The sequence below is a fragment of the Anser brachyrhynchus genome (genome assembly GCF_964034855.1).
Source record: "Anser brachyrhynchus genome assembly, chromosome: 1".
Lineage (NCBI taxonomy): Eukaryota > Metazoa > Chordata > Aves > Anseriformes > Anatidae > Anser > Anser brachyrhynchus.
In genome coordinates this window covers 189,576,218-189,596,588 of record NC_137694.1, presented here as the reverse complement: position 1 = coordinate 189,596,588, position 20,371 = coordinate 189,576,218, and the positions used below count along the sequence as shown (strand labels likewise).

The 20,371-nt window shown below is 42.3% G+C and overlaps 1 protein-coding gene across 6 annotated transcripts in view; it reads left to right on the top strand.

The window, feature by feature from the left end:
* MTUS2 (microtubule associated scaffold protein 2) overlaps positions 1-20,371 on the top strand; it is a 285,432-nt gene that overhangs the window by 205,936 nt on the left and 59,125 nt on the right. For 5 of the 6 annotated variants that reach the window (XR_013940615.1, XM_080560572.1, XM_080560574.1 and 2 more), the window contains 2 exons: positions 4,698-4,859; positions 17,073-17,171. Coding sequence is in view for 5 of the 6 variants with exons in the window: in XM_080560572.1 (XP_080416698.1) it covers positions 4,698-4,859; positions 17,073-17,171 (261 nt within the window). In the remaining variant the exon portion in view is untranslated. The remainder of the gene's footprint in view (positions 1-4,697; positions 4,860-17,072; positions 17,172-20,371) is intronic. The other variant, XM_080560576.1, reaches the window with a different exon arrangement.

The following is a 20,371-nucleotide window of genomic DNA, read 5'->3' as shown; positions in this document are numbered from 1 at the left end:
TAGAGATCTTTTCCAACCTGAAGGATTCTATGATTCTATAATTCCAGGAGTGAGTAGCCCCTGAAGCAAGCTGCTTCAGGGTCAGATGCTGAAGGGGACAGTGGTGCATATGGACAGAGGGTGGCTCAAGACATCTGGGAACCCCTGGGATTTTGGTCATGGTTTTCTCTGAAACCATAGCCTACAACATGTTGCTGGCCCTGACTTCTGCATGTCTTCACTGGTATAACAGCATAGGGGATGAGTGGGTGCAGCTGGGACTCTCCAAAGTACTTGCAAGCCTTCAAAAACATTTTCTTCTTTCTTGTGTTTTTTGTTTGTTTGTTTGTGTGTTTTCCACAAGATGAAGAGTAGGATTCATTGATGCTCGTAGTGAGGAGGTGTTAAAAGTGAGACTGAAGGCCTTTGGCTCTAGCAGATCGTTAATGCTCTGTTAAATACTCTCCTACAAAGTCAGCAGTGCAGCTCTGCATAGAACACAGAGTCTGCAAAAATACAGGGCGATTTATGTAGGAGAACCTAAATGACTTGCCAGGTGTTTCAAAGGCAAGCAAGGAGTCTCCCCTGGTTCAGGTAAAATGCAAAAGTAGGGGAGTATGAAGGAAGAGGTACAATACGGGGGGGGGGGGGGGGGGGGGGGATGTGATCACCTGAAATCTGTTATGCACAGCACATCTGGTGTTTCTCTTCAGGCTCTTACTTAAAAAATAACAACTGTAAAGATTCTGGGAGGACTGATGCTACTGACTCACCTGCTGCAAATAACAGTGGAAAGCATTATCTCATGATGGACTGACAAGTACCACTTAATGAATAATCTTTCTGATTTTTTTTTTTTTGTGGATGTTGCCTACCTTGATTTCAACAAGGCTTTCAACACTGTCTCCCATAACCTCCTCATAGGCAAGCTCAGGAGATGCGGGATAAATGAGTGGACAGTGAGGTGGACTGAGGGACTGAGAACTGGCTGAATGGCAGAGCTCACAGGGTTGTGCTCAGTGGCTCAGTCTAGTTGGAGGGCTGTAGCTAGTGGTGTCCCCCAGGGGTAAGTACTGGGTCCAGTCTTATTCAACTTATTCATCAACGACCTGGATGATGGAACAGAGGGCACCCTCAGCAAGTTTGTGGATGGCACAAAACTGGGAGGAGTGGCTGGTACTCCAGAGGGCTGTGCTGCAACCTAGCACTGCCAAGTCTACCACCAAACCATGTCCCTAAGCACCACATCTACATGTCTTTTGAATCCCTCCAGGAATCCAGGGCTGGTGACTCAACCACTTCCCTGGGCAGCCTATTCCAATGCCTCACGACCCTTTCAGTAAAGAATTTTTTCCTAATATCCAACCTAAACCTCCCCTGGTGTAATTTGAGGCCATTTCCTCTTGTCCTATCACTAGTTGTTTGGGGGAAAATCCTGCCCCCCACTCTGCTACATCCTCCTTTGAGGTCATAGGGAGTGATAAGGCCTCCCGAGCCTCTTTTTCTCCAGGTTAAACAACCCCAGCTCCCTCAGCCGCTCCTCAGAAGACTTGTTCTCCAGACTCTTCCCCAGTTTTCTTGTCCTTGTTTGGACATGCTTCAGGGCCTCAATGTCCTTCTTGTACTGAGGGGCCCAAAACTGAACACAGTACTCAAGGTGCGGCCTCACCAGAGCCGAGTACAGGGGCACAATCACCTCCTTGGTACTGCTGGCCACACTATTTCTGATGCAAGCCAGGATGCTGTTGGCCTTCTTGGCCACCTGAGCACACTGCTGGCTCATATTCAGCCGACTATTGACCAATACCTCCAGGTCCCTTTCCGCCAGGCAGCTTTCCAGCCACTCTTCCCCCAGCCTGTAATGTTGCATGGGGTTGTTGTGCCCCAACTGCAGGACCTGCACTTAGCCTTGTTGAACCTCAAACCAATTGAACCACTTCTTCCTTGTCATGCTTTTCCCCTGCTCCAGCATGGGTTTCTCTCCACAGGCTGCTGTCCTTCAGGATAAACCTGCCCCTGCGGGGGCTCTCCATGGGCCGCAGCCTCCTCCAGGCCACATCCACCTGCTCCACCGGGGGCTCCTCCACGGGCTGCAGCGTGGAGATCTGCTCCATGTGGGACCCATGGGCTGCAGGGGGACAGCCTGCTCCACCAGGGGCCTCTCCACAGCCCGCAGGGGAACTGCTGCTGTGTGCCTGGAGCACCTCCTGCCCTCCTGCTGCACTCACCTGGGGGGCTGTAGGGCTGCTTCTCTCAGTTTCTCACTCTTCTCACAGCTTCCATGCAGCATTTCTTACCCTGTCTTAAAAACATTCAGAGGTGCCCACCAGCCAGGCTACTGGGCTCTGTTTTGTCCCAGGCTGGTGGCCGCTGTAGCAGCTGGAGCCAGCTGGAACCGTCTGTGCCCAGCACAAGATGGCCCTGGCCTCTCCTCACAGAAGCCTCCCCTGCAGCACCCAGCACCTGGCCACAGACACCCAATACAGCCACGCAGCTTGTCTTACAGAGCACGTTTTTTATCAAATGATCAAAAGCCAAATAGTTTTTTCCTCACTTTTTCCTCCTGGCATCTTACAGCAGGAGGTGTACAGGAGGCTCTCCAGGCCTGGGGGATTTCTGACTCAGGGGACCTGACCGAGTCCTGTTTATCAGCCTTCCCATCCACTCATTTCTTTAATCAGCAGACTTCGTATGCTGTGTTTTGGACAGCAGAGGTGTTTGTAGCTAGCTGCACTTCATCCTCAAGACCTAGAAAAGCTTTTTAATTTTTATATTTTTCTTTGTAGGAGTTTGTGTAACTCCCCTTGGAAGCTCATTCTTCAGCAAGAGAATTGCAGATTTGTGAACTGAAACATTTTCTGTATAATAAATTTTACAGTAGAGAATAAAAGATAGGCATATGAGGTTTCAATTAAAGAGCATTTGAACTGCATTTTTCTGCAAACAATAGGAATAATTTCCTCCTCAAGGTTAGCGTTTCTACAATTTAAACTTTAGAACAAAGAGCCAAGGAAATAAAAAAATTTCTACATGTGGTGCTACCCAGGCCAACAGGGTGACTGCATATCCAAGAACAAGGAGTAACTCTGGAGGAGGATGCAAACAGACTGAGGGAGACACATTTGCTTTAAGATACCTTGTCTTTGTGCACAGCTGCGGAGAAGCCTTGGCCAGGCTGGACCAGCCTTTCTGCTGACATGACTTTGCTGAAGTCAGCAGTGTTTCATCAACAGACAACTGGGCACATGGTCTTTAACGGCTGTTTCACAGGTCAAAAATCTTTGTAATTTGGGTGTAAAACAACTGTCTGCTCTGCTGAGGAGTTGTTATGTGTACAGCAGTGTAAAGATGACAAATGTTTCAGGTTTTCCTGTTCCTGCACAGAGTACAGCAGTCTTTTGTTGAATTTTTAATGTGGCTTATTACTTGAGTAAAGGTCAAATGTTTTTTCTAGAAATCCATGTATCCTGCAGGTATAATACTTTAAATTATGACCTATTATAATACTTTAAATTATGACCTATATGCAAGCAGCCCTAAAGACAGAGCAAAATTTAACACTGTTTTGTCAGAGCCAAAAGGTATATTCTTCCTTTGTCAGAAAAGAGGATTTCCTTTTCCAACCTGCACTTTTCTTCTAGTGGATTTTCAGTAAGAATAGCAAAAAAAAATCTCTTCTTTCTTGCACACATTTAAGAAGCCTATGTCTTAAAAATACTGGAAACTTGGACACGCCAATTATTTTAATAATGTTATCATTACCCTGCAGGCAACACCTAAACAGTATTGTGTTGTATTTTATCTTTTAAAATAATAGAAATAAAAATTATAACCCTTTTCTGAAATCCTATGTATTTCTTGCTACTATCTTTACTCATTTTCTCAAGTAAAATCTTCATCCTTCTGCAAATGTTCAAGTACAGACATACTGTAATTTTGCTCTTCTTAGGTTTCTACTCAATAGATAAAGAAAACACTCCAACTTTGCTTTTTTCAAATGTTAAGGAAAGATTGATTTCCTTATATCTACAAGAAGTCTAGGATGTGATTGTTCCCTAAATGGCAAATGCAGGAGGAAACCAAACCCGTAGAAAAAAGGTGTTGATAGAGGTCAATATAAGCTGGAAACCTTGGCAACCAAAAATTCAGTATGAGAATACGATTGAAGTGGATGTAAGATTTAAGGCAGAATTATTTTTTCAGTTTACTATTCAAATGTCTGAGTGTAATCTGAGGAAATGCTTGTGGGAAATCTTTCGTGGGTGGGAGAATTTGGTGCAACGCACCACTGAATCCTGCTATTGCTCTTTACTCTGAGAACTAGTAACATCCAAGTCTTTGGGTGAGGGTATAGGATGGCTTCTGTAGCATCTACAGAGCCCCAGAAAACTGCTACATCCACAGATTTAGAAAGTCCCTGATTTACTTAGGAGCCTTGCAGCCAGGTAACTATATGGAGCTAGCCCCAAAACAAGTTTTAAGATCCTGTTGGAGTCAGACTCCAACAGCTGCCAGCACTTAGCATTTAAGTAGGTTGCTGGGAACTCTTTATTTCTATATAACCATTTGTATTGGAGAAAATCCATGTAACTTAGTCCAAGTTGCAATGTGAATATGTTTTTGTAGATTATAATTGCTAGTACAAGCTTGGTCTGCATGCCACAGTTCACATACATTTTTTATGAGCTTATAATTATGGCAACTTTGGTCTCCTGCAGGTTCCAGCTTTGGAAATGAAGAGCAAACCACTCCTAAGGCATCTGCACCTTCTAAAGATGTACCCAAGGGTAGCAGCAAGAGCACAACGCAGGTATCGAGCAGCACAGCGACTCCACGAAGGAGCTTACTTCCAGCACCAAAAACTGCCACTGCACCTGCTGGTATGTGTTCCAAACTTGTGTACCTGAAATAGCACCTGCGTTAGCCCAAGAAATACAGAAACCTTTTCATGATGCTATTTTACTGCTTACTTAGGTAGTCCAGCAAAGTGAAAGTCAAGGGAGGGGGTGTCCATCACAGTCAGGAGTGACTGTCTCTTACTGTCAGAAAACTGTTTAGGTCCATCTTCTACTCTCACTAACTGGGAAGCAGACCAATCTGTCAACACAATATATGAATTTCTGATGACCAGACAATAGGTGGCACCATTTTTTTTCCCTTTTGATTTTCCTTCCTTTATTTCTTTATTTTTTTCTTTTCTTTTGATTTTTCTTTCCTCTCTGCTGGTCCCTAAGTTACATCATTTCAGGCTATAGCAGTAGTTGATTAGTATCAGATTTGCACCTACGTATCTCCAGCAAAAACCTTTCTTTTCCAGCTAGTGATAATGGCATGATAAGCTTTAAAGGGCTATTTTCACGTTTCTGTAGAGGAACTTTTCTGGCCTCCAGGGTGTTTTTGTTTTTTTTTTTTTGCTACAAGCAAGAAGACTGCTAGAAATCCTGTGCCTTTTACTACTTGTGTAGCTTCACAAATGAGTCATTGCCAGGGAGGTTTCATTACTGGGGCACTGCCATGAGCTGGAACCAGAGTGTTTGGTATGCAATCATGCTAGTGTGGACATGCAAAATCTAGTCTAGGCAGGACTAGCTAAATATCTCAGGCTGTCATCTCTGAGTTTGCACAGCTTCCAAGTCTCAGACCCACACAGAAGAGCAGAAATTGCAAAATAATGCAAACCAATATTGATCAGGAGGGAGGTTCCCAGAAAAATAGATGGTTTGCCATCACGTTGGGGAAAAGAATTACTGAGGGTGGCTGAAAGCTACATTTGATTTTTAATTTAGGTTTTTAATCTATGAAATTGTTTAATTTATGAAACAAAAGTCCAATCTTGTGCTAGATTTTAATTCCTCTAGAGACAAAGCTAAAAAATAAAAAGCAATACAGCATTTGGACTATTATGAAGAATTCTCCCAACATCTGCCATCCAAAGAACTTTTGTTTTCTATATCATCACTCAGTCTCTGTGTACTTTCCTTCAGACCATTTGTTATTGTCTCTGCATGACCCTCCATTAACCATGGGTATGTTTGTTTCCGTGGGGGCACCCAAATGAAAACTCTTCAAGCTGGCCGTGCATGAACTTGTGAGCCTCAGCCCATGTAAAGAGCTCTTACTGCCATACTGTGCCTGAGTTAATAGTCCAAGTGGAGACAAGGCAGCATAACTTCTGAATTGAATTTACTTCCCTCCAGCCTGCCAAGTGTAGTGAGGAGTCCTCGTGTCTGTGGGTGCATGGGTCCACATAGATGGGCCCTGTGTAGGACGTGCAGTGTTCAGGCTTGCATGGCAGAGCAGTCAGCTTTGTTCTTCCCATTACAAGGCTGTTAGTCTGACTCTGCTGTTGCTTCACAAGCTTTTTTTTGCAGCCAGGAAGCTGTTAGTGTGTAGAACAGGAGGCAAGTTACAGTCCAGCAGCCCACCATGGCCCTTCCGTGCTGTGGAGATAGCAGGTGTGATGGGGATTTTTCCGTATACGTGCTTTTGCAAGCCACAGTAGCAGAGAGCCAGGAGGGATGCTCCCAGAATGTGTTAGATCCATAACAACTGGAAAATAGTTGAGAGAGCAGCCTTGAAATGACTCTTCACTGCTCTGCTGGGCAGGGGCTCCAGTGGCATACCCAGCTTCCTCCCAGCAAGGCACTTTGTGCCAGCAAAGACTGGAGCCCATTGCCACCACCTCACTGGATTTACAGTCTGGTCTTGATAGGGACACTCAGTCAGGTGAGTACAACTGATTCCTGCTTCATTCTGGAAGGAAACTATGTATGTAAAGTAAGGGTACCTGGCTGTGTTATCAAACGCAGATGCAGAACAGGGACAGCTAGCAAGTTTGGAAGGTGGTTGTTGTACCCAGTGGGCAGAAGCAAAAGAAACTACGGTAGTCTGGTGTAATTTTTGTATAATTCAGGTACCTGCAGATGTATCTGTGGTCAAGTCAAAATTTTTTTTTAATTAGAATAATGTTATGGTTCCTCACAATGATAAGCATCTGATGGAAGCAAGGACCAAAATAAATCAAAGCAATGATAACGACAAGTATTTTTTAGCAAGTCTAATCCTGCTTCTCTTGCAATAATGTATGAATGCTGTCTGCAGATCCCACTGTGATAGGGAGCCCTACAGAATGTAAGGTCTTCTCTTTAAATATTGTTTGGACAGTTTTGCACATCTTTTAAATGATGAAGCACAAGACCATCTCCTTAAAATTGAACTCTTCATTAAATTGGAAGGAAGACGCTACAGATCAAATGAAGCAAGTGGATAAAGGGCAGTGAAGTGTTCATATTGCTTTGGGCTTTATGATCCCAGGCAAACAAAGGAATCTAACAAAAGCTCTTTACAACTCTGTAGACCCCATATTTTAAATATGTCAGAGAAAGCGCATTGGTGTGCTGAAAAGGCCAGTGTCCAAAAGGATGTCCTGGAACAGATTGGGTCTAAAGGTTGAAAGACTGTACAGATATTGTAAAAGGTCTGCTTGTACTGCCTTTGCAAAGTGGAAAGTACAACAGCTGGCACAGGCTGGCAGTCTGTGCTGGGCAAGTCTGGCATTAAAGCTGGACATCACAGAGCAGAAGACTGATAACAATAAGGGAGCAGAGAGGTAAAATCAGTGTTTAAAAAAAATTTGAAAAGGTACTAAAATTAATCCACCCCCCACCCACCATGTGTCTCTGATGCCAGCATGTTTCCTGTGAAATGAATGCCATGCTCGGGAAGGCAGTCAGCAGCAAAGAAACTTTCACCAGTGCTCCAAACTGAAAGGAAAGCAAAGGGAGCATGCAGCAGACAACTCTAAGCAGAGCAGGGATGAAATGTCTTGAAAACAGCAGAAATAATAAATTTATAATAATTCTACCAAGCTATTATCACATGATGGCAATTTCTTGCACAGAGAATCCAAAGGATAGGAGAGTAACTATGGCATAGGAAGATGGAATAATAGAAGAGAAAATACTCAAGATGTTCTCAAATTAATGGAACTACAGATTACCTTGTTCCAGTGATGCCCCATGTTGGATGCCTCTCTATTGAAAGTAGTCTTTGTTCTCAAAGGGAATGCAAGTACAAGAGACCCTGACTCCAGTTTTGAGGATAGGTATAGAGCGTGACTTTCCTGGTACTTTATCATTTAAATGCTGGATCCAGGGAAGATTCAGAGTGTCAGCAATACATCTCAAAAAAGTCTTAGCTGGACATGGGTTTAGTCTTACCATGTTTTATCATGTCCATGGTTAGCACCATCAGCCCTTCTTTAATAACTGTGTAAGATATCCAGCACTATGATGCCAGGGTAGCCTTGGAGGATGAAAGGGTAGGTGGTTAGCCCTTTCCTGGGAAGGAAGGCCTCAGCCTTGTGAGCCTGCTTGTTGCTTACCTTTTATTTGAAGCTGGCTCATCAGGACAGCATCTGCAGAAGGATGATTGGTGAGGCACATGTCTACCTCCCACCTCAGCGCAGTTTCTCCACAGCAAAACAGGCAGCAGCCCAGACCCCCATGGAGTCATGGCTGGAAGGAACAAAACCACCACAATTTCCTTTTCCTTTTTCACCCTGTGGCAGGAGACAAGACACTGCACAGAGGCTGTGAAGGAGGAGAGAGGGATGGTCTCTGCCATGGCTGGTCCAGGGATGAGTGCTGAGTGGAAGATGTAAGCTGGGTGTGAAAGACATGCACTCTGTTTGTACCATGTACCCCTCCTTATGTAGTGGGGAGAGTCCCTGCCTCCAACAGGAAGGACTTTTGACACAAACCAACACCATTGTGAAAGTAAGGCATATTTTCCCATAAGAGAAAGTGAATAAATAACATGACCTTAGGGTGAATCTTGCATTAAGTAAGAAGTCACCAGCCCCATTCAGTTGACATCAGAAGGCTAAGCTGTCCTATAACCAATGCTGCTGAAGTCAGCCATATAATAAAACTTTTGAAAAGCAGAGAAAACATGATACCTCTGGTTCTTCTATACTTTCTGTTTACGTGGAGAATAATATGATAGATATTCTAGGTAAAATAGTCTAGCAGTCACCTAGTATTAATTGCAGTAGAGCTTGATGTTGCACATGCATTTTATAAGCACATATTTCCAACCTCCTGTGGAAGATATCGTGGTTACTAAACTAGGGTTTTTAGTTTCTGAAAGAGTGGAATGTCAGGTGATGTAAGAAATGCATTTGTATTTCAGAGAGGTACATGATTTTAACTATGTATGAGTAAGAAATGAATTCAAAAAGGAGCATATCTACCTGTACTGATGAGTAAAAAATAACAAAAATCACACTGAAGCTTTCATGTGCTAGATGTTACCTGAGAAGAGCACCTGTGCTGCAAATTCTCATTAAAAAAAAAAAAAGACAGCTGCTTAAGAGAGATTATACTCCTGATATTGCACTCAAATTGCTTGACAAATAAATTGGACTACAGCATAGATCACCTTTAATTAATGAAAATGGATCCTTATAGCTGTTGCTTTGCAGTGATTCAGATGATCAAAAAAACTCTGGCAAGAGGCAATAGCAGTGGTAATTCATTGTCATGAAAATTGTTTTGAAAACATGAACTAAATGGTTTTTGACTAGTCTATGGAAGAATTGCAGTTAATTAGCATTCAGTGTCTTGCACAGCCATTGTTTATGTGTTATTAGACCCCTTTCAGATTCATATCTGTCAACATATAGAAGAAGGAAAAAAACACACACACAAAAAGAAAAACTACCACAAAAGAACAAAAAAAAAGAAAAGAAAACATACTTGAGAGGAAAAACTGAGATAGATCTTTTAATTTCACTTAAACTTCTTAACTGTTTTGAGAAATGCAGTGATAACCCAACTAGTACTTACCATTTCTGTTACTGCTTCATATTCTGTTTAAAGACTTAGGTGGAAGTAGCTCTCCATCTGGAACTTTACACCAGCTTCCACCTTAGAAAACATATAGGCCTCCTCCTTTCACACACTGATAAAAATATGTGATCTTTGAGGCACACACATACTGAATTTTCTGTTTTAAATTTATCTGAAAATGTGGGAATATCTGCAGAAAGAAATGTTCAGAGGCAGCAGATTAACAATTGCTCACCCTCTTGGGGATCTGTTTTACAAACCCCATAGGTTAATGCCCACCGTGGGACAATTGAGATTCTAAATCAAACCAGGATCTAATTCTGTCATAATTTGGACAAAAAAAGAAAAAAGAAGAAAAAAAGAAAAGGATGCATATGGCCTAAAACCTCTTTCTGCAGTTCCCTTTCCATGCTCAGGTTCTTCTGTGACTGTCTGGGAAGGTCCTAGAGTATCTCAATTTTCTGCAGACCTCAGGTGATCAATTAAGGTGGGTGGAAAAATGGCTAGAGCATCAGCATCAGGGTGTTGAGATCAGAGGTACGAAGCCCAGCTGGCAGATAGTTATTTTGGCATCCGTTAGGGATTGATACTGAGCAAATACTGCTTACCATCTTCATTGAAAACCTGAGCAATGGGATAGAGCACTCCCTCAGCAAGTTGACAGATGACAGCAAATCAGAGGGAGCTAGTCAGTATGCTGGAGGGTCGGGCTGCAGTTCAGAGGGACTTCAGCAGGCTGGAGAAACGTGTCAGCAGAAACTTCGTGATGTTCAACAAAAGCAAATGGTGGAGAATAATGCCATGCAACAGGACAGGCTGGGGCCAGCTGGCTGGAAAGCAGCTCTGCAATGTGCCCTTGCAGGAAGAAAGGCCAGCTGTACACTGGGCTATATTAGCGAGAGCGTGGATCAAGTCATTTCTCCTCATTCAGCACTTGAGACCACTCACAATTGTGTCCAGTTTGGGGAATCCCAGGACAAGAACGATGTAACATACGATGTGACATACTGAAGTGAGCCCAGTGGAGGGCCATCAAGATGGTAAGATGGTCAAGAGCAGGCTGGATCAGAGGACTGGTCCCTCCAGCACAGGAGGTGTGTACAATTCTGTGTGCCAAGAACATCGTAGGCCCACACATGTAAAAATGCTGTGCCACCGATATGTTATTGTGTAGTGTGGTGCTCTTTTGCACACTCCGGAGGAGTAACTTGGGAGAAGAGAGCTGAAGGGTAGGTCTTCTCTGGGGAACTGAGTGCCTGGCTCCCACGAGGACAGTAGGACTTGCATGCAATTCAGGGATAAAAAGGAAGTGTGTCTCAATCATCGTATATAAGGATTTGAGGTTTACATCTGACCACCTCTGCACAGTTTTTATTCTCTTCATGTAATACAGCTTCCTCAACGGCCTCATCCCTGTCCAGTCTCGTTCAGCCACATCCTTCTCTCAGAATACAGAACCCCACAGAACTGTGCTGTGCTTTGATAATTTGGCTTACCTCCAGATACTGATACAGCTCCGGGCTCCCCTGTGTGTGCCCACACTCCTGATCCAAACTCCCAGCCATCAGGTTGCCTCCTGTTCCAGACCTCAGCTCTATCCAGCAGGCTGGACTTGTCAGACAACAGTCTACAAAATTAGAGAGCTGAAGGGTTTTATATTCCATATGTCTTGTTGTGGGGTTTTGGGGGTGTGCGTGTTACAGAATGCCTATTTCAGCTTGGCTATTATTTAAGGTTTATCTCACGGACAAGTGACTGTTATTCCCCATAAGAAACATCATAATTCATGTGCAATGACAGTAGCAATAAAGAATTCACTTGAGCAGCTTGTTTCTACTTGGCCCATTAAATTAAAGACGATCAAAAGTATTGTTCAGAAACTAACCCAGTCAATTCCTGAGCTTTTATAAGTACCGGTAAATCATACGTAACAGGGCAGATTGCTAAATACAATCAGTCAAGATGAAAAATAGGAGGCCAGTGTTATCCCAGCCCTCACCGGCAAGCTCACAGTGTAAAATGTGCTTCTTTTAACCAGCCGCTGCAAAATGCAGACAACACAACCTCAACAGGAGGGAGAGGGATGAGCTCAGGTCAGTGTGAGGGGGGGGAAAATGAGCGCTGGAGGGCCTGCAGGATGGAGGGGAAGAGTCAGCTACTGCTGTGTTCTCCTTTGTAAACACTTTCCATTAAAAGCTGAGCAGTAAATACAGGGTGGTTCACATTTGTTCCTGTAACGGGTATAGGGATATGGAGCACTATGCTGCGTGTGAAAGTGGGACATTCAAATGCAAATTTTCCAACCTCTTTCCCAGGAACTTCACTCTGAAACTTGCCGTAGCACAACTCTGTGAGGAAGTAACAATAAAATGCTTTGGGATCCACGTAAAATGACAGTAAGAGGAAGAGTAGCTATCTTACCTCTGCAGCTAACTTCAGGCATTCTAAGTTAGTCTGAGTTTTTCTATTTAGTCCAAAGAACAGTTCATTTCTTCATTTTTTCCTTTATTTTTTTAATATCAGAGACTTCTCTTTTTAATAAAGAAAGAAAGCAATCACTTTGAGACAAGTTGCTGAAATAGCCCTTGTCCTTATCTTTTTTTTTCCTCATCAGATTGGCTTTAAATTTGAAACAAAAACAAAGGGAAAAGTACAAGCATTAGCAGTTTCTAGTTCAACAAATACGTAGTCTTTCTTCTACATCTGCTTATTTATTCAAAGCCTTTCAGTGTCTCATAGATCACAGGACATACAAAGTCTCTAGAGGAAATTAGACTGCTCTTATTCCACAGAATCCATCATATTTCCAGCTTTGCTCATTTTGTCTCAAGCAGTGCATGCGCGGATGTGTCATTACTCACCAAGGACATGACCGGCCATGGGTATCAGGGGGAAAAGCAGAAGCAAGCTCGAAGTGGCTATCTGTGTCTGTGAGTGACTGGAAACACTTCCTTGGGGTTTTTCAAACTCACAAAGTGCATTACTTAACTTATATAACACGCCTGAGAACAGCTGGAATCCAACCAAGTGCAGCCTGTCCCATTGAACTGTTAATGGTGTCTGCAGCATGTTAGGAGCTGTTTTGGAAAAAATACTCGATGTGTAAGGTAACAGAAAGTTTTCAATCTGAAGTGTGTAAGCAGATTGAAGCCTATCTCATTTTACTGGCTTTTAAAGACTCAGAAAGGTACGTGTACATACACGTACATACATACATTCTGCAGCAGCCCTGGAGAAGATGTCTCAGACAATGTGTGTTTAGTTCTGGTTCCTGGCTAGCGTTCAGCGCTGATGAGAGAGGGGACAAGCAGCTTTCTTTGTCTGCTATCTTCCAGGTGATTGCTGAATGATTTAACATGTCTGAAGTGTTTTTTACATTTATTTCTCATGACTTTTTTCTTTGCTCCTTCTGTTCGGTTTGAAGCAGACTGTATGTTAATTAGGAAATGTAAATACCTTTACAGAACTGTGCATTGGGATGAATTCGTAATCACAGCAGTAGAGAACACTAGCAAGTATTTATGCTCACAGTTACCTTATGGCCTGAAATTTCTATTTCTGCATGCAAGAATAGCTTTTAAAAGAGAGAAAACTTTGAGAGATTTATACTGTCATTTAGTACAGAGTTAACTGGAGTTCCACGCTTCCAGTCTGCAGGCAGTAATAGAGTTTGAAGTAAAGTTTGTTCTTGGTCAGAATGAAGACACTTTAAAAAAAAATAATCAAAATTCAAACAGTGTGCAGCTTCAAGAAATGTTACTTGTGATGCTTAGTTTCCTTTTTAAATCGTATTTTACTTATTTTCTATTATTTTGATTGTATGGCCCATACCTTTTGACTTTTCATACTCGATATGATGATCAGAGCATTATTTAAGGCTTTCCATGCATTCAAGCCCATTGTAATGACCGAAATGTTTGCCTTGTATCCTAAGTTGCTCTCTTTTTTTAAGCATTTGGACAGACTATTTTAGACTTGAAATTCCAGATTTCTGGGAAATGAAAAATTCTGAACCCAAACTCTCATCATTTAGAAATTAATCTTCCCTGCAGGAACTTCTCTTGAAATCAGCAGGGTTTCTGAATGTTTCTCTTTTAACAAGCTAACAGTTGTTACAAAGGAAAGGAAAAAAAAAAAAAAAACATTTTTAGGAAAACTTTCGGCACAAGTTTTATCTGAAGTCTGATGCCAGGGACATCTCTTTTCTTAAGATTTCCTCATGGGTGGTGAGTTTAGCAGAGCAATAGCAGTTTGCTCCTGGGGACTGTCCTGTCTTTTGCTTTCTGCACACTTCCTAAATCCCTCCCTGCTAAGGAGGGCCACAGAGCAGCCACCAGGATGCTTCAGCTTGGAAAGGAGAACCCAAATAACCTCACAAACTAATGGATGGCAGTTATCTCCATTTACTCCCTTTGTTATTAATCCTTCTCTCCCATCCTTGCCAAGATATCTACTTGCCTCTTTGTCGCAACCTGCTTGAGGCTCACTCCGCTGATCTCTCCTGTGCAGCAGCCCCTGACGGGCACCCCCATCCACGCATGGCGCTGGCTGCGATCCACAGACCTCACATTGCCCTCTGCAGAGTGATGGGCCTCTCAGGGCTTTTTTGCTGCTTTTCTCTGTTTTGTTTTGTTTTGTTTTGTTTTGTTTTGTTTTGTTTTTCACCTGAGCTCTAATTGGGGAATTGTTGCTCCTTGCTTTGTGATTAAGGTTAAGAGCCTGAACTAATTCCCCAGGTGTTCCTCATTCAAAACTTCTCAAAACCAAAAGTAGTTAAGTATTTGTATGCCCCTTGTTACTGCTGAAAGCAAAAGGAAAACATACTTCTCCTATGATTCTACCACTGTATGTGCTTGACATTCGCTGTAGAAAAATTTACAGAGGAGCTTGATGCATGGCCCATTTACACACTGTATTCTTATTCTGAAAACCACAATAAAACCAAGACCTTACATCCATGGAAAAAGTAATGCTCAAATCTGTAACCTTATAAACTATATCTTATAAAACAAGCTCTGTTTTCATCTCACAACTCCCATCTCAGGTTGCTTTCACTCAGTCCTTAGTAATGACATGGCACCATAAACTTGTTTTATGTCCTGCTCTGTAGTAAAGTGCGGTGTAGCAGGTGGCAGATGCGGGAAATTTATGTCCTCAGTCACTTCACTGCAGAAAGTATTCATCACAAACAAGAATCGCAGCCTCAACATCTCCAATTTACAAACAGCAGAGAAAACGGAGATGGACCAAACAATGAAGAGTTCAGTCTTTACCAGCTAGTGATGACTGATGGGGTGATTTTCCTGTGAAGGGTGGGAGGGAGTCAGAGAGGGTGTTAGACCTCCTCCTGTGCCATCCTCTTGAAAATACAGTTGGACTCAGGGCTTGTTTGTGTACCCATGCTCTTCCCAGGCATGCTCCACAAGCAAATGCTGAGACAGTGCTAGAAAACATGAACCACGGCTTGTGGTGCGTGGCGAATGCTGCATCTGCAGCTCGCTGCTTGCAAGTCCTGACCCAGGCAGAGGTGGAAGGGCGACCGAGGCATCAAAGATAAGCCTGATACTGCAGTTGTGACCAGCTGTGGCTTTACAGATGGGGGAAAGCTAGTCATCCAGTAAGTGTCCCTGAAAGTTATGAACATATAAAATTACCACTTTTTTTTTTTTTTACCCATATAAAATTACCACTTTTCTCCACTGTTGAAATAACCAGAGCACATTTGCACTGAGCAAAATGGAAGACACTGTTAGTTTTTGGACTGATGCTGTCTTTAGGCAGCATTAAAAAAAATATGGTTTTGTTTTCCTGCTTCAGATACTTCAGCTTCTGTGGGTCATTTTCCTGCAAGACTTCTGTGAATGTACTCGTGAGAGATGTGAAAGCTAATAAGGCAAACATTGTTTTTCCTTTATGAGAAATCTCTTCGCTTTTCCTCTGAATCCAGGGGCTGCCACACAGTCCTGCAAACTATGCAACCCCCAACAAACACTAACTGTTAAAAAGGAAACCAAACAGGAAAATACATTGATGTCTCAGGGATTAGCTTCTTCTTGTTGTTCAATCTTAATTCCTTGGGAGTGTTTTCTGCTTGAAATCCTGTGGCTGTGGCTGTGACTGGGCAGGGGTTTTGTGTTCACACACTCAGGATAGCCCCCACAGCTACTTTTGTGGCAGTTGTGTGGGCAGAAAGGGCAAGCTGAGTTTGTGTGGCTGCTCTGACTGCAGAGCTTGAACAACCAGCAGACCATCCTGAGCCTGTAACCAAGGAATCTCCCAGTGCAAAAGCAAAGGAAAAAGCTAGCACAAAGTTTCTGAAGATCAGAACCCAAGAGAGCCCTGGGGCACCGTGTTGTCAGTGGGAAGGATGAGTAGCTACAGGAGAAAGGAGAAAGGCAGAGGTCAGAAGTAGTCTGGAGAGTCACAGAGAGGAGAAGAAGGAGGGCAGGCAGCCTGGCACATGCCTGGGTCACAGGCGAGCACAGCCCACGTGCTGGTTCAGCCTTGTGGACAGCAAGGCAATGGTGTGGTCCCGCTGTGTCCTGCATCGGCACAGCGTGTTTTAGGTTTGTGCACCGGGTGTGTTGCACCTCTCTGTTCCTCTGCAGACATCGACTCTCCTGCCTGGGGCACCGCATCCAGCAGAGCCCTGACACCTCCTGCCTGCTTCTAGCTCTGCAGAAGCTCATGTCTTTACTGTATGAGATCTTCTTGGTAAAGCCAATCACTATGAAAGGCACTTTCTAACTGGGAAGGGTGATCTCTAGGGAAAAAGTTGCAGTGCCCTGCAGAAGAGGCAGGTGACTTAAGTCAGCTTTGCACAGTCCTACTCAGCTTCTCTTCCAGCCCAGAATGGCTGAGGATGCACAGCAGGGTAGAGACAGGACACGGAGCCCACGGTAGTATGGGCTACCTGTGTAGCTGTTTGTGCCTTAATGGCCACTGTGCAGATGGCCAAAGAACAAAAATAGTGTGTAAGGCTTTCTTTTGCCCTTCCCTATTGCTGTGCAAGTCAGCTCAGCCACATGCACACAGTCGTGCTTGCAGAAATGACACGTTGGCATCCAACACAGGAGTACTGTGTAGCATCGTTCTCTCCGTGCAAATGCCAGTATGTGTTCTGGTGAAATATTTGTATTTTGCCATCCTGATATGTATCTTAGTGATGTAGTTCTCTGCAATTACAAATTGAATTATAAAATGGGTTTCTTTCTACCTTTATGTATTATTTTTCTGAAACAGGTGTGAAGAAAGAAGTACAAAAAGATCAGGATGCTAGCAGACCAGCTGTCTCATCCCCTAAGAGATCAGCAGTAACAGCCACCAAGCTCCATTCACCAGGTATTTATGAACCCAAAAGCACTCTTTTGAGGAAGATTTAAAGTTGCCGACTTTGCATCTCTAGTTAATACACTGAAATCTGGGACCTACTATTGTTGAGTGAAGATTGATTATATCCAAGGTTCATTGAGCTGGCTGTGAGTACAGCAGGCTTTTTCATAGCAATGCATGAGCTGAATAGCTTTATGTTTTCTTTGTTACCACCTTGCAATCATCTCTCTTTCAAAACAAAGAGTTGTTGCTATTATATGTTTAAGGGCATAGGAACATTTCTTGGACCACTATAATTTTCTTATTTAAAAAGAGAACAGATATAGTGAAACAAAAAACACCTCAAACAATTACTTAAAATGATAGTTTTTTTCTTAGAATCTACTGTCACTGTTGTGCAGAAGCAATATATTTCCTGCATTACTTCCATGCATAATTAGAAAAGAGCTCATCTGTAGAAATGAGCTTCACACTGCTATTGAGGTGTTGTCAGTTTACCCCTTAATATTAGATGTAAACACGCGGTTATAGTATTTCTAAAGAATGCCATTATGCCATTGTTTAGGTACTAAAATGAAGAGAACTTATTGCTATTTATGTCAGCTAGTGCACAATAAGAAATATATACGGGACCTGAAGACTTTTGTAAGGCTGGCCTTTTGACTGATTTTAAATGTTTCTGAAATGAATGTGAATAGTCCCACTGATTTTGTTGTGCTTGCTGTCTTCTAATATGTTGCATCATTTTTCAGACTCTACTTAAATAATTTAAATGTCATATATACAACAGTGTGATACCTGAGTAATAAATATGGGGAGTAGAACTCCATGTTTTTCCATTTGACAGTGAAGAATAAAACATCAAAAGCAGCTCTTCAGCTCCAGTAATTTGCATCAAGTCTCTTCATTTTTACCAAACTCAGTGCCTATTCTACTTCCCAACCAACAAAATAAAAATGGAAACTTAAATTTAACCTTCCTAGACACCAACAAGACTCAGAATTCTCCTTCCTCAGATGCTAGGGTAGAAAGGTGAACTTAACGCTGTCCTCTGAAATGTATAATTTTCAGGCTATTTTGGATCTGGTGAGGTCACTAAGAGAGATCCAAAGAAAAAATTACTGCAGAGAGTGCCAGACTAGCAGCTCACCAATGTTTATAACAGTGGGAGTCCAGTTTAAGAACCAGCACTGATTCTGGTTGTAGAAGCATACTACAGAAGCATGCTGGTTTGCTTTCACTGGAATTAGAAAGCAAAATGAAACACAGGCATATTGGTATGGTGGATTTTCTGGGTTTTAAAAAGCTGAAATTTCCATTGATTGGCTGATTTTCAAGGCTTAGGACTTGGCAATTCCAATTCATGTTGCATCGAAACTTGAAATTAAACTTTCATGGGAGATGGGTACCTGGGAGGTTGAGTACCTACCCTCTCTCCATCAGATTCATTTAGGATTTTGTAAGTTTGGTTGTCTGAAATTCTGGCCTAAAATTGTTTAGCACTGTAAGGATCAAATAAGAAAATAAACCTCATGTTCATTTATTTTCTTTAGAGTAGCCTTGAGCATTCTTTGAAATAACAGCAATAACAAAACAATAAAGAAAGAGAATCTTTTCACCTATTCAACAATTTCACAAAATAATCAAAGAAACCATTAAACAGGACAAGGAGCAAGTGTAGCATGGACTAAGGGGCAGTATCACAGCCTTTCCCCCACCAGGGTCACTAATCCATGCAGCATTTATATTTTGTGGCCACAGGCATCTCCAGCACAGCTATAAGTGGCCTTGAAACAGGTTCTAATATTTCTGAGTGCCATTTCTAGATTGTTTTCCCTGTTATTGGCCTGTCCATTTGCAATTCCTGATCTGTTTCTGGTTGTCGTACTAACCCTGTTCCAGGAGGATTGAATATGGTTTCTTTTTAGCCTTGGATCTAATCTTTAGAATTTGGATCAATCCTCCTAAAAACTAGCAAAGAAGTTTTGAAATGCAGTCTTGTAAGGATCTTAAGTTTATCTATTGATTCAATACCATTCCTGAGATCTGTGTATGGACACAAGTGTACATAGATGCAGATGCTCTCCCTCCACTCCGTTGGAGGAATGTGACATCTAGTCTGATATCTTTCACTCTACAGATTACATGTCATCAGTACTCTCAAAGCAATGTCCTCACTTTCCTTAGCAAAAAGTTGAAAGTTGGACAATTGAGAGGCAAATAAATTGCATGCCCCACGTAAGTCCTCATGGACTGAGTTAATTATGACTGTCTACCTGTTATGGCACCTTAGTTCAAATGCTCAGGTAAATAAAAAAAACCTGGGAGTTTTGAAGCAGATCAAAGGCATTCAGTTATTTTAATGAACAGCGGATCTGCTCCCCTGGTCCCACCATCAGCACAAAGGACATTCAGGATCAGGGCCAGCATCATTAACATACACCCTGTTTTGTGCAGAGCAACAGAAGAGAAACATCAGTGGTAGAATAAGCTTAGTAAGCTGCTTTTCAGGCCCAAATGAACTGAGAAATTCAGATTCATCCCTAAGGAGAATATCACAGTTTAATTTAAAAGGACAGCTTATAATACTGACAAGGACAACATGGAGATATACACTTGAAATCTTCCACTGAACGGGAAAGCTAGAAAGATACAAAATAAAACAATAGGTTTTACCCATTGTTGTGTTCCTGTTTTAATTAAAACAGGACTGATTTCAAGGGCTTCCTCCTACACTTCTATCTGTGTATTCTCTTGCAACATCACAATGCTGCATAAACAAACAGAGATTTTTATACTAAAAACTAAAAACTATTTACAGCTGTTGTTTTTACAAATGGCTAATTTTGTGATAATACCTACGGTCCAGTTAAGAGCCTCTTTATGAAATAGACAGCCCCTAATGAAAGCCCAAAATGAAAGAAAAAATCTGTAAGAAAATATCATTCTTGGAAAGAGAGAAAGAAAGAGAGGAAGAGGGGAAGGAAGGGAAGGAAGAGAGAGAGAGAGAAATAAAGAAAGAGAGAGAGAAAGAGAGAGAAAGAGAAAGAGAAAGAGGAAGAGAAAGAGAAAGAGAAAGAGAAAGAGAAAGAGAAAGAGAGAAAGAGAAAGAGAAAGAGAAAAAGAGAAAGAGAAAGAGAAAGAGAAAGAGAAAGAGAAAGAGAAAGAGAAAGAGAAAGAGAAAGAGAAAGAGAAAGAGAAAGAGAAAG